The sequence below is a fragment of the Gorilla gorilla genome, chromosome 16, assembly GCF_029281585.2.
Source record: "Gorilla gorilla gorilla isolate KB3781 chromosome 16, NHGRI_mGorGor1-v2.1_pri, whole genome shotgun sequence".
Lineage (NCBI taxonomy): Eukaryota > Metazoa > Chordata > Mammalia > Primates > Hominidae > Gorilla > Gorilla gorilla.
The window spans coordinates 44,724,559-44,739,157 of record NC_073240.2 but is presented as its reverse complement, the minus strand read 5'-3'; the positions used below and the strand labels follow the sequence as shown (position 1 = coordinate 44,739,157).

At 45.5% G+C, this 14,599-nt stretch overlaps 1 protein-coding gene across 7 annotated transcripts in view; it reads left to right on the top strand.

The window, feature by feature from the left end:
* Positions 1 to 14,599, top strand: part of FRMD5 (FERM domain containing 5) — a 330,818-nt gene that overhangs the window by 273,254 nt on the left and 42,965 nt on the right. For all 7 annotated transcript variants that reach the window (XM_004056096.5, XM_063698971.1, XM_055363578.2 and 4 more), the window contains exons 2-4: positions 4,057 to 4,161; positions 8,565 to 8,607; positions 8,837 to 8,915. In XM_004056096.5, the coding sequence (XP_004056144.1) occupies positions 4,057 to 4,161; positions 8,565 to 8,607; positions 8,837 to 8,915 (227 nt within the window). The remainder of the gene's footprint in view (positions 1 to 4,056; positions 4,162 to 8,564; positions 8,608 to 8,836; positions 8,916 to 14,599) is intronic.

Sequence of the window (14,599 nt, the reverse complement as noted above, 5' to 3'; positions counted from 1 at the left end):
TACCTTTGCATACCTGCTGGGGATTTAAATTTCATGGAATTCTGTGTCTACCTCTTTCCTCATTCCCCTCACCCCCACCCCAGCCTTGGAGAAAGAGCAAAGGAAGATGCTTCTCTTCATTAGTCTATGCAAGAGCCCTGCAGCTCAAAACAATGCATCTAACACTGGTAACTGGTAAACGGGAACTTGAGGGAACTATGTCTTCACGGCGGGGGAGCAGGGGGATTCACCAGGTGCTGAAAAGTAACCAGAAAAAGGTCTTTTTTATGTAGCTGTAGGGAATGGGTAGTGGGATATGTCCTTATTTCCTAATTACTCCAAGAGAAAAGCCATGCTTCCTTTTTCTTCCTGTGAAGTGGAAGAAATCTGAAGTTGGATCTACCAAGTTCAGGGTTCTTACCAGCTAAGAGCCTTACAAGTGCATCTGAGCTCGCAGCCCATGAGAATGAGTTGTTTTATGAAAGGCAGGATTCTTATTAAAAGTCTGTATGATTTCCATCACAGAAGCGTGTTTTCCCTATAGCTATCTCTGTCCCATTGCTAATCTGGTTGTTGTATGTATGGAAGCAAACTTCTTCAGCCCGTAAAACTCACATCATACTGTAGTAGTGTTTGTGAAAAACATTTTTTCATTAAAAAAAAAAGCACCAGCTGATCACAATGTAATAGTCAGCTTGGTGCAAAGTAAAATTTGTAGAGAAAAGCAATGAAAATATGCTACTGTCTCTCTCTGTTCCATTTCAGTTGCTCTGAGAGAGATAGTAGTATAGGATATGCTGCATGAGATAGAGTTGAACATGTTTCCTCTGCTCCCAGAGAACCTGAAATACCTCTTTAAGCTCTTCTCACTCTCTTGGCATCAGTGAAGAAGTAGTTAATAGGCCCTGCACAAAGAAAGTTCTGACGGAGTCCTTTGAAAGACCTGGTTTGTGGCCCACCACCCAGAAGTCACAGTGTGATTCATAACGAGTCTCTGTCCTGAGAGTCACTCTTTCCTGTAGGGGACCAAAGACAGGAGGAATAGGGCCTGCGAGTTCAGGCTTATGTTGTGAGAGGGAGTGTGAGGCTAGCAGAAGTGATACCAGTGGGCTGGGGGAGGTCCCCAAACGCCATTGAGACCTCCACCCCACCTGGTGTCCAGGCTCTTGACACCATTGAGAAGATAAGAATTCTTTCAAGAAATTCAAGGAAGAGTCAGAAAATAGTAAAAGAACAGAGATTTATTGAGATTTATTGCAAAGGGCAAAGTACACATTCAAGAAAAGGGAGCATAGGCATACTTGAGAGAGTCGTTCAGTGGGGTTTGGGGTTTCTGTCTTTATGGGTTTCTTTAACCAAGGGGTGGAATGTTCATGAAAATTCTTGAGAAAAGGTAGAGATTTCTCATAACTGCAGTGGCACCTATTTTTACAGCAAATATGGGTGGTCTTGGAACAGTCCTGGCACTGGTAGGTGTGTGATCTAGTATGTTAACGAGTTTATAGTGAGGTCCTAGGAGAAACCTAGGTCAAATCCAGCCACACATTGGGTTCAGTGGGTCTTAGCTAGCTTGGTCTATGCCCTGTTTTTCAGGGTCTTATCAGCCCATAGCCTCTAGTCATGTGAAACTGCTGTCTGGAATTTTTATTCTCCTGTGACCACCCTGTATTATTCCTGTCTCAGAAGAGGAGGGGTGTTGCCCACATGTTGCCTCCTTCTGTAGTTGAGCTGTCTACTCACCTATTCTTCCAGCTCCTGCAAGGACAAACTTCTTAACATAACTGCCGCGAGATCAGCATCCTGCCCTAGTTCTCCTTGGATAGTATGTGGTGAGTTAGCAGAAGGCGAAGAGGTGAGGTGTAAACCTTTTGTGAAGGTCTTAAAAATATGCTCATTCTTGGGGCAGGGCCAGGCCCTTCTGTAATTACCCATGGCCTTGGGCCTTGGCACAGGAGAGATCTTTGGATCTTATCTTACAACCTCAATTTGTGAGACAAACGTGATAACCACTACACTACAGAAATTCCTCATACAACCTCAATTTGTATGCTAAATTAGACATAGACCCGCCAGAGATGATCATCTGAACTGAGCTGCAGAGACCACTGGGGACAGGCCAGCGATGGATGCTGTGCAGGCTCCAGATGTTTTGACAGTTTCCTGCAAGTCATTCTCCTCCCACTTCACCCTTGGCATCCAGGCAGGTCTCTGAAGTAGAAGGTTATGGGTTATAAACAGCCTAGCTTTTCACCATTTTGTGAAATCTTTTAGCGAACCTTTTCCCTTCTATTCATTCAGTAATTTATTCAACAAATAATTATTGAGGACCTGCCTGCCAAGCATCAGGCCCTGTGCTAAGTTCTGGGGGAAGGATTCTGACCTCATGAAAATTACAGTCTAGAAAGGAAGCAGATAGTAAATAGATAACTAAACAAATCAACAAGATAATTACAGATTGGTATAAGTGCTATGAAGGACATAAATGGCAAAATGAGATGGAAAGTAACTGGGAAGGGCTGTACTATAGGGAAAGGCCTCTCTGAAGAGGGGACATTTGAGCTGAGTCCTCAAAAAATAGGAGTGGCTGCAGAGAGCTGCAGGAAGAACATTCCCGGCAGAGGGAATGCAAAGACAGTGGCAGAAAAGCCTTGGGGAGTTCAGAACGGAAAGGCCATGGCTGAAGTGTAGTGAGGAAAATGATTTTGGGTGAGTGCAGAGAGAAGCCAGGCTGTATAGGGCCTGGGACGCCATGATCAGAGTTTTCATTTTATTCTGAGAGCAACAAGAATTAAGAGAAGTGAGTAATATAAAGATCATTGTATGTTCACTGCCACATTGTTTGTAATAGCAAATTAGAAACAAATGTCATCAATATGGAACTGGGTAAATAATTTTAGATTCATTGCAGTGACATGCAGCAGTTAAAAACTGTGAGGCATATCTATATATATTGCCATAGAAGGATTTGCAAGATACCCTAAGTGGGAGAAAAGAGCTTAAAAATATGTTACAAAATGTATTTTTAAAAGAGGAGATGTATATGTATGTAGGTTTGCCTGTGTATAAAACATCACATAAAGGATATACAAGAGGGCTGGGCATGGTGGCTCACACCTATAATCCTAGCACTTTGGGAGGCCGAGGCAGGCAGATCACCTAAGGTCAGAAGTTAGAAACCAGCCTGACCAACATGGTGAAACCCCGTGTCTACTAAAAATACAAAAATTAGCTGGACGTGGTGGCACATGCCTGTAATCCCAGCTACTTGGGAGGCTGAGACAGGAGAATCGTGTGAACCCAGGTGGTGGAGGTTGCAGTGAGCCAAGACTGCGCTATTGCACTCCAGCCTGGGAGACAGAACGAGACTCCATCTCAAAAAAAAGGATATACAAGAAGCTGATAACAGTTGCTTCTGGGGAGAGGAACTGGGGCACAGGGTGGCCAGGGTGGAAGGGAGACTTACTGTTCATAGTATATCCTTTTGTATGTTTAAATATCCTACAATGTGCCTGATCACTTATTCAGCAAGAAAGAAATGATGTCTAAATCGTGGACACCCTCATTGCTGTGCGGAGAATGGACTGAAAGGGCAAGAGCAAAGGCAGAAGATCAGTTAGAAGGCTCTGGCAGTGGTCCTGTTGAGGGATGGTGGTGGCTTGACCTATGGTGTTGGTAACAGAGAGGAAGAGAAGTGAATGGATTCAAGATTTACTTTAGAGGCTCAGTCAGCTGGGCCTGGTGTAATTATTGCTGTATTCCACACTGACATTCCCTACACCCACAGTTTAAGAAAGCTCTCTGTGCATTTGAGATGGGAACTGGGCTTACCTGACTCTACCCTGACTTCTCTGACATCTTTGTGGTGGGAAGGGTTCTTGGGCTCCTTCCAGGTGCTAAAAGCCTCTGGATTCCAGACAGTGAGTGATGTATCACAATGTGGAGGACATAGTTATGGACATTCACCCCTTTCATAGACACATGCAACAGTTACAAACAACTTTTAATGGCTATAAAAAAAAAACAAAGTTACACTGAAGAAACCCACTCATTTCTCAATGGAGTTTTCTTTCTTTGCAGAGAGATGCCAAAGGCCAGTACCTGTTTGACCTTCTTTGCCACCATCTGAACCTACTTGAGAAAGACTATTTTGGTATCCGCTTTGTAGACCCAGATAAGCAGCGGGTAAGTCAATATTCAAAGCACAAAAGGAGGACAGGGCTAGTCAATAAGCCTGAGGTCTTGAACTGTCATTCATATTCAAAGTCAAGCTTCAGGAATCAGGGACCACCAGACCCTGCAGTTGGATGTCGTCTCTTCAGATCATAGCATTAGACCTGGAAGGCACCTTGGCTAGAGCTCACCTGGAGAAGCTTGTCATTTTACAGTTGCTGAAATGGCAGGCTAGGGAGCTTAAATGATTTGCACAAAGTTGGAGGCAGAGCAGCTGGGCTGGAGTTGTGGTCTCAGAGCCCAGGTCACAGGGTGAGCCTCTCCTGCCCACTTTCTAGTAAGCGGGCTGAAGCACATTGTACTGGTTAGGAAAGGCCTCACCAAAGGTGCCATACCAACCCAATCTAGGCAGTACAGACAGAGCCAAACCAGCGCGGGCCTTTCAGCACCTTGCAGATCTTGCAGTTCTTGCTCTGCTCTACACAGCATAGGCAGCTCTGCAGACACAGGGCATTCTGATAGACAAGGGTGCTGATATTCCAGACAGATTCAGGAACAAGTCCATCATCTCAGGCCCCTGCCTATTTCTCCAGCTTCATCTCCCCAACCTGCTGTGGTCCCGCCAGACAGTAATACTTTTGCCCTCCAGATACATCATACCTTCTTTCTTTACAGAGCCTTCACCTATGGAGTTCCCCTGCCTAGAATCTTCTCCTTTTCCTCACCGCTCCACACTCCACACCCTTCTTCCAGCTAACTCCTTTTCACACTTAAGGTCTCAGCTTAGACTTTTACTTCCTCTGGGAAATCTCCCCTAACCCCACTCTGTATTAGGGATCCTCCTATGGGCCCCCATGTGCCCTCTGCTACCCTGTTATAGCACTTATTACATCATTCTGTGATTACCTGTGTTCCCTGCAAAAATGTAAGTTCCGTGAGGGCCTGGACTTTGTCTCATTCATCACTATCTCCCGTCTAACTAGCACAGGCCTACAATGTAGTTGGTGTTCAATAAATATTTTCTGAAGAAATGAATGCATGAGTGAGTTAATGGCTTATAGTGTTGTATTTCTTACATCCATTTGCCCAGCCTCCCAGCTTGCAGACACCTGCAGTTTCTATAACTTCCCTTCATCTACCCTTTGCTCTTTGTGGAGATGTACTCTCTGGCATCCCCACTAAAGTAGAGAGGTAATGATGGTGTTTCTTTGTTTGGTCCATACTTTTATCCTTAAAAAGGAAGGCTGGCTGTGTGCACTGGCTCATGCCTGTAATCCCAGCACTTTGGGAGGCTAAGGCAGGCGGATTGTTTCAGCCCGGGAGTTCATGACCAGCCTGGGCAACATGGCAAAACCCCGTCTCCACTAAAAATACAAAAATTCGCGGAAATGGTGGCATGTGCCTGTAGTCCCAGCTACTTGGGAGGCTGAGACATGAGAATCACTCGAACCCGGGAGGTGGAGGTTGCAGTGAGCCAAGATCACACCACTGCACTCCAGCCTGGGAGACAGAGCAAGACTCTTGTCTTAAAAAAAAAAAAAAAAAAAAAAAAGGAGGGCCAGTGACTCCAAGATCTCTTCATCCCCTAGAGTGGTGGTATATGAAGAAAAAAAGGCAAATTGTATCCTGTTCATTGGTTTTTCAGTTAGGTCAGAATGTGCTTGAGGAGAATAAGAGAAATATGTGGATGTGGTGAAGGTTAAAATGAGAAGGAACTAGAGAGAGATAAGAACATGGGAAAGAGGAGAAGTAAACATTTATGGAGTTCCTACTGCTTGCCAGGCTCTGTGCTGCACACAAACGTAATTCTTCCAGCTGATGTATACTGCTCACTGAGTCGTGCCAGGCACTAAGCTAAGAGCTTCACGTATGTTATTCCATCTCATCCTTAACAAAATGAGATGAGTATCCCTAATGATAATATCTGTTATCCAGATGAGTAAATAAAGTCTCAGACAAGTAACTTGCCCCAGGTCAGTGGCAAAGCCAGCCTCGAGCTCAGACCTGTTTGACTCCAGGGCCAGTGTGGTTTCTGAGATTCCATGCTGAATGTATAACTGATAGCCTCTGAAAGTTGTGTAATTCTGTGCCTTGCGGGAGGGGTTAAGGAGAGCAGAGAGGCTTGAGAGAGTATCTGAGGGTTGTAGGGAAATGGGGACCTGTAGAGAGTTGTCCTTAGTCCACTGATTCATGGTAGGGATGGAGGAGCTGAGCTCCCCTGCTCCCTCAGGGTGTAAGGGCCTAAAATAAACCTCTTTCCCTGGGTCTCAAGACAGTCTGAACCCAGCACTTACATCCATCCGATGTCAGTGTTTGCTCTCCAGGAGCCTCCATGCATCTGGAAGCTCTCCTGGTCTCTCCTGGAGGAGCTGCCCTTACTTTCCTTCCCCAGGATGCCTGACTCGGGCCCAGGGCCTCCACCTTCTCTTGGCCTCTGCTTTGTACCCTTTCAAGCCCCTAGAGTCTGAAGATTGTGCCACATTGGCCCATTCACTCAGATAGGGGAGGAAACCCTCCTCTCTGAATCTTCTTTTCCTCTTCTTTTAATCCCTCCTCCCTAAGCCCATGTTGTCTGTTTGCTAGTGAATCTGGGACCGATTTGGTCAGGCATTTGCAAAAAGCCACTCTGGCCATCACCATATTCTTGGGTTCCTCTCAAGATTTCTCTGCCAGACTCCAAATCCCATGGATCAGCTGTGACAGCTCTTCAGTCCCTTCTCACCCCTTGCTACTCTCCTCCAGCCTCAGTCCTTTCTTGAGCTCTCACTACAATAAAACTAAAATCTTCTTTCTAGCTATTGTCAAGGGGAATAGCCTTTTGTCATTCAGCTTTATCTGCCCTCTGCTGATAATGCATCTCACAGTCATTAATTTCTACCTTCCTTTGTTTATTTCTTTTAATCTATCAGTGTAATGTCTGGGGGTGTTGGTGTTCTGTGTACTGAATCCCTGGCACTGGCTATGTTCTCCTCACTGTCCACAATTCCAGTGTGCTCTGAACAGATAGGCCTCCTCCGTCTTCACGGGCATACCCTGGAACCCCAGTTGTTTCTGAGCAATTTCATCTCTTGCCTTTGCCTCCCTGTGAAGCTGAGCCGCGGTGGGCCGGTGGGCCGTGTAATGTGAGAAGGGCCTCTTAACCACATTGAGTGGCTATAATGAGTTGCCAGCCTCGTGGGAACTCAGATCAGCAGAAGCAGGAGGGCAGAATGTCAGTCCAGATTATCCATGTGGAGCTGACAGAAGAACTGGCTCTTAGTGGGTCCATTAACTGCATGACCCATGGCCCAGCCCAGAAGGTGATCACTGGGAATCAAGGGAGGCCAGGATGCTGACTGCAGCGCCCTGGCTGCTCTCCTGCCAGAGGGAGGACTCTGCCAAGACATTACACTAAATTGAAGTAGCCAGAAAAGAAGGAAGTATGGGCCCAGTCCCTTTGCCATTCAGCAGCTACCTATTGAACACTGTGCTAGGCACTGGTGATACAGTGGTAAACAAGACTGACAGTTCTGGGCCTTCATGGAGCTTACATCTGGCAATGTTAAGCTACCTCTGGATAGTCAAACCCCAATTAATAGCAGTCCTACCTAATCTTGATTAGCAAAAAGCAACAAACATCAATAATAAAATTTATAAAGGACCCATGTATAATTAAGGAACACATATAGAATGGTTTCATTGCTTCCCCCAAACGTTAAGTACCATGGGAAAATGTATTCTGCCTCTATGTCCTGCCTCCTTGAAAAATCCAAGGGGAAGAAGGTACTATCCTACACGTTGGTTGTGGTTAGTTATCATTTGAGATTTAGATTTTAAAACATCGCTGGATGCCAAGGAATCCTGAGTATGTGTTTTCTAACACAAGGGTTGGCAATTTATGTTACTCAAAGAAAGAGGGAATATATACCAGCCATCCCTGACTTAGGAAATTTCCACTTCTCACTGCTTTCTAGAGTTGCTACCAAAATCTTCTATCCCCACTCCCCTGCCAAAAAAAGAAGAAAAAAAAAGCTGGTGCATAACAGAAACACACACCACCCATTAAAGTCAGTATTTCCCGACTCAACCCAGGTGGGGCTCTGTCCCCGCCACACATACATGCAGTCGCTTGTGCCTTAATCGCATGCCAAAAACATGGCTCAGAACTTTGGCACCCTGCTTTAGAAGACAGCATTTCCAGGGAAGCCCAGAAATGGCATCTGAAGCTGGAACTATTCCCCCCTTCACAGCTGGCTCCATGGGAGCTCATTTCAGAAAATCATATCACTCTTTACTCACCAAACTTATCTTTCATAAGCTTTTGGGCTGCTTTCACTCTAGGCTACAATCTGTCTAGTTTTTTAAGTTGGAGAAAACAAGTTATATTTTACAGCCCTTCTCATTAGGGTTTTCATGTTCTGTGTTCTCTGTTTCAGCATTGGCTGGAATTTACAAAGTCTGTGGTGAAACAACTGAGATGTAAGTATTCTCCATGAAAAGACTCAAGCCACAGCCCTGGGGACGGTGGGATGAAACCTCCCACTTATCTCAAGTTTTGATCTACATATATAATTTTCCACTGTTCTGAGTATAAGTTGGCCCTAAATATATGAGGGTTCTCTTCTGCTGCTTCATGCTAGTGGGCAGAAGAGCCCCGTCCTCTTCTGGGTGACAGTCTTCCCTGATGAGCACCTCTTTTTCCCTGCAGCCCAGCCTCCATTCACCATGTGCTTCCGTGTGAAGTTTTATCCTGCAGACCCTGCTGCTCTGAAAGAAGAAATAACCAGGTGAGGTGAACATGCTTCCCGCAGCCATTAGGACCTGTTGGAGAGCATAGGAAAGGGGGATGGTGACCTCTTAGAGCCTCTCATTTGGAAGCGCCTAACTCTTAGAGGCAAGGAACTTTTCCTAAATATAATGACTTCTGTATTTCATTTCCACATGCTTTCTTTGCGTACCCCTCAGTGCAGTCGCAACAGAGTGGACTTCTTTCCTTCAAGAAGTGTGAATACTACCTCTTGAACTGGTCACTCTCAAAGGGCTCTGGAGTAACTAATCAGAAGCATCTTTTCTTTTACCTATGATGTGGCCACTGTGGACATTTTTGGAGAGAGCTATGTTGCTGCTTATTTCGGGGGTTGCAAATAGATTCAAGTGGTCTAATGGATATACTTGGAAAATGCCAAAGGCATAACACTGAAAGATAAGCTGGGAGATACTGAAGATTTAAAATCAAAATGGATAAACTCTGTGGTGCTGTTGGATCAGGTTCGTGATAAACTATTGTGGGGATCATGTTCTGTGGCAGGCAGACAGCTGCGTGGAATGCATCCTGTCTCATCCAGCGCCACTTGAGGATGAGAAAGAACCTCTGTGCCCACAGCCATCCTAAAAGAGAGTCAGTGAGTGAGAGCTTCAAAGCTTCCCCAGGATTTTGTGTATCTGAGCCAAATTTGCTGTGAAAGTCTCACCTCAGAGATTCAAGAACTCTACAACATGGATCCCTAATTTTTATATTAGAAAGACCTAATTTTGACATAAGCAAAACCTTGATGTTACTTTGTAGAAGGCAGGACCATAGGTGAGGATGTGATGCCAGGGAATCCTAGAGCTGAGGAAGAGATAGCACTGTCAGCTCTAACCCCTTCCCTAAGACCTTGGAGACAGCAAAGGTGGGAATGAGGATATTGCCAGCCATATAGACGGGTTATCCTGTAAGGCTTTGAGATCCACTCCTAGATCCTTAACTGCTTGGGAAAATTCCAAAGACAGAAAAGGAGGAGGGAAGAAGGAGGAAAGAATATGGAATTCTTTTCTTTTTTGAGACGGAGTTTCGCTCTTGTTGCCCAGGCTGGAATGCAGTGGCGCGATCTCAGCTCACTGCAACCTCCACCTTCTGGTTTCAAGCAATTCTCCTGCCTCAGCCTCCCGACTAACTGGGATTACGGGCTCCTGCCACCACGGCTGGCTAATTTTTGTATTTTTAGTAGAGACGGGGTTTCACCATGTTAACCAGGCTGGTGTCGAACTCCTGAGCTCGTGACCCGCCTGCCTCGGCCTCCCAAAGTGCTGGGATTACAGGCATGAGCCACCGTGCCCGGCCAGAATTATTTTCATTTCCTGATCTAAAGAGCATGCCAGGTGAAAGGAGCAAAAATTTCTCTAAGAGAGGAAATCAGGAAATGGGGAGAGGAGGGGGGCAAGAAGCAGGAATTAGTAGTACAAAGGCAACAAGGAAGTGGGACAGGGGAGAAAAGTGGCTTCTTCGCATGGGCCCTTCACATGGGAGTTGAGGGAAATCCTCTTCAGGAAGGCTTGTTTCCTGCAGATGCATAGGGCAGCGTGTACCCACCTACTTTGAAGCACTGAAGACAGTGAAGAGTGTAGCTAGAACCAAATCTCATGTCTCTTACTAGGCATAGAAGCCCCAGGCTCTGCTCATCTATGTGGAAGTGGAGGTGGCTCTTGCTTTGCTTCAGAAAACCAAATCCATCCAAATCATAGACACCCTAAGGCTTTAGGTAGGTGAGTAAGGGTAGAACCACTGTGTTTAAAATTTCAGGCCAGGTGTGGTGGCTCACACCTGTAATCCCAGAACTTTGGGAGGCTGAGGCGGGCGGATCACCTGAAGTCAGGAGTTCGAGACCAGTCTCGCCAACTTGGTGAAGCCCCATCTCTACTAAAATTACAAAAATTAGCCGGGCCATCACGCCTGTAATCGCAGCTACTCGGGAGGCTGAGGCAGGAGAATCACTTGAACCCGTGAGGTGGAGGTTGCAGTGAGCCAAGATTGCGGCACTGCACTCCAGCCTGAGTGACACAGTGAGACTCTGTCTCAAAAAAAAATTTTTTTCAAGAGTTTTGTTAAAATACCACTAGCCTGCCCCACTCATGATCTCCAGAGTGTTTGCCTTAGCTCTGAACTTCTGTCTCTGCTAAAAGAGGTACTGGTGCCAGGGCAGACCCCAAAGTTGGTACTCCTGTCTACATATCGGAGCAAACCTAACACGTCTTTGTTGTCCACCTCACTGGACCAACAGTGGGGATGAGAGGGAGCAGCCAGTGAGAGCACCACAGACACATGGCTTTCCAATTTGATTAAAGGACTGGAAATGTATGGTTATCTTGGCCCTTAGGAAGAGCTCTTAATAATACAATTTTCCACCAGGCGTGGTGGCTCACGCCTGTAATCCCAGCACCTTGGGAGGGTGAGGTGGGTGGATCATCTGAGGTCAGGAGTTTGAGACCAGCCTGACCAACATGGTGAAACCCCGTCTCTACTAAAAAGACAAAAAATTAACCGGGTATGGTGGTGCACACCTTTAATCCCTGCTTCTCGGGAGGCTGAGACAGGAGAATCGCTTGAACCCAGGAGGCAGAGGTTGCAGTGAGCCAAGATCACGCCATTGCACTCCAGCCTGGGCAACAAGGGTGAAACTCTGTCTCAAAAAAAAAAAAAAAAAAATACAATTTTGTAAATCCAGTGTCACTATCTTATATGAATGGACAGACCTTCCTACCCAAGAAGCAGCATAGACCTGGGAGCTCAGATCTTACTTATGTCACTTGTTGGCTGTATACAGCCAAATAAGATACTTAACTTGGAAATAAGATACTTAACCTCTCTAACCTTAGATCACTCATTTATAAAATGGGGATAGTGATATCTACCTCATAGAATTGTCGGGAAGATTAACCACTATCCTGGCCTCTTACACTTCTTAATACACCCACAGTGAGCCTTACACTGAGCAAAGTCTCAATATTTTGTTGCCAGATTCATTACATAGTCCGTAGGTCCCAGGGGCTCTGCATCATGCACAAGTACAGTTAGTACTGGCTTTTCTTCCTTGTTTATGTGAAAGGCACTTCTTTTCTAATAATCTCCACTCCTCCTCTGTCCCCTTTCCCCACCAGCTAGAATCCTAAAACTTAAGCAGCTAACTTCTGTTTCCTGAGAGAGAAAGCTATCCCAGGTAGTCATCCAAGTCCTGGTAAGCACAGCATTAGGACCATGGCCAGGCCTCTCACCAAGTCAGCAGACTTCAAGGACACTGGCAAGAGAATGAGCTCCTCTCCGTCTGCATGCATTTGTGCTAACCATCTTGGGCAATTTTCCCCTCTCTCTCAACCTCACCAGCGTTCTTTACCTAGTATGCAGTTTTCCAGCATTGTCAGGAGTGTGAACCACCGGTGCCTGGGCCTGCTTTGCAGTCTTTGTGCCTCCCCCTCCCTGGGGCATTCTGTGAGCCTGTGGAATTAGCTGCATTTTTCTCCTCATTCACATCCCTACTGATCTTAAGAGAGGAGATACCGGGCCCAGCCTCACTCAACATCCGTAATTCATCCCTGGCTTAGAGCCCTCCGTCCCACCTTGCTGCCAAACTAATTTAGCTGTCAGTGTGTTTTTTCCAGGCAATATTGGTCCTAAATTTCACTGCTGTCTCAGCCATTCCCATAAAGCCAGGCTGAGAGAAGGGGGTGAAGTAGGGAGTACAGAACTTGCTTCAGTTTATCTCTTGGCTGCTTCCCAGATGATAAATTTAGTTGCCAAATCCTGATTAATTTATTTTGTCATTTTTAAAGTAATAAACAGATTTTCTTGTCTATGCTACAGACAAGGCAAAGAAAATGGGAAATTCAGGTACCAGATTTGGCTTTTAACAGGGATTGCAGGTGTATGAACTCTTTGGAAAGATCAAGTAGGAGAAGGAAACTGACTGCAAATGGGGCCCCACCGTCCAAGGAAGCAAAATGTCTGACACACAACAGGTGCTCCAAAAAATGTTAATAGAATGAATCAATACATACATGAATGAATGGAGTCATCAGGTCACTTATGCCTTCAATGAACATCACTTGAGCCTAGCTTAGGCTAAGATGGATTGGCAAACTTTTTCTGTAAAGGGCCAAATAGTAAGTATTTTTGGCTTGTCGGGCCATATGGTCTCTGTCGCAACTACTCAATTCTGTCATTGTAGTGTGAAAGCAGCCATAGACGATACATAAATGAATGAGCAAGCCTGTGTTCCAGTAAAATTTTATTCCATTGGAAACTATGGCAGTGGGCTGTAGTTTGCCAACCCCTGGGCTAAGAAATCAGAGAGCTGGCTTCAAATCCCAGGTTGTTCTTTAACTAGCTCTGTGACAAGGCAAGAACAGTATCTCTAAGCACTCAGTCTCTTCATCCATTAAACAAGGATTAAAATGGTAGTCACAGGCTGGGCACAGTGGCTCACGCCCGTAATCCCAGCACTTTGGGAGGCTGAGGTGGGCGGATCACCTGAGATCAGGAGTTTGAGACCAGCCTGGCCAACATGGTGAAACCCTGTCTCTACTAAAACTACAAAAAATTGGCCAGGCATGGTGGCACGTGCCTGTAATCCCTGCTACTCAGGAAGCTGAGGCAGGAGAATCACTTGAACCCGGGAGGTGGAGGTTGTGGTGAGCCGAGATTGCACTACTGCATTCCAGCCTGGCAACAGAGCAAGACTCCGTCTCAAAAAAAAAAAAAAAAAAAAAAAATGGTAGTCACCTCATAGAGTTGCTGGGAGGACTGAATGAAACAGGGCACACAGCATGCACTCAGTAAATGTGAGTCTTTATTGTTATTTTGTTTTGTTATTATTTTGCCATCTCCCCCATTGGAATGTAAGCTCCATTAACAGGACTCCAGGTTGTTCCCTACTGCATTCCCAGCACCTGTGACAGTGCCTGGCACATATAGTAAGTGTCAGAACTGGATGGATGGATGATGGATGGATGATGGATAGATGGATAAGCTAGGCACAGGATGTTTAGGCTCTGTAGAAGAATATTAAAAGTAAATAAAACATAGTCTCTGACTTCAAGGAGCTTACAGTCTAGTATTGGGGAGGAAGACGTACTAAACATAATTATAGTCAGGAAAAAGGAAATAGTAAATAGAGGAAGCCAGTGGCAAAGAATCTATTTGAAGGGAAGGTAAGGCCAAAGGATCTTCTGGAAAAAACTCTCCAGGAGCCTCCAGTGCTTTCCAGAGTTCACAGCCTTAAACTCTGGAAATGCCTGTGGACTCATTTCTACCCCCTGATACCAGAAAGCGTTATGCCAAAGCCAATACCCTGGAGAGATGTTCGTGTTACACAAAAGCTCAGGTTTTCCCTGGCATCTTGCAGGCTCTTGCTAATTCTGTCCTGATTCACACTCCAATCAATTTAGGACAACACTAGCATTCAAACAAAAACGGAGCTGAGGTAAAGCCCCTTTGAGGCCAGAAAGAGATCAGCAAAGTTTAAAAAACAAAAAACCAGTTTCCTCAGAAGCAAGCATGTTCTCCTAAATCCGGTCTAGAGCTCATTAGTCCTTTGGTCTCAGTGAGAATATCTCTCTGATAACAAAGGGTCCTCCTGACTTGGATTAGGACTAACCTGATAACTAAGTTAATTACCATGGGCCGAGTCAGAAGGCCTGGACTCTGATTGCTGTGTTA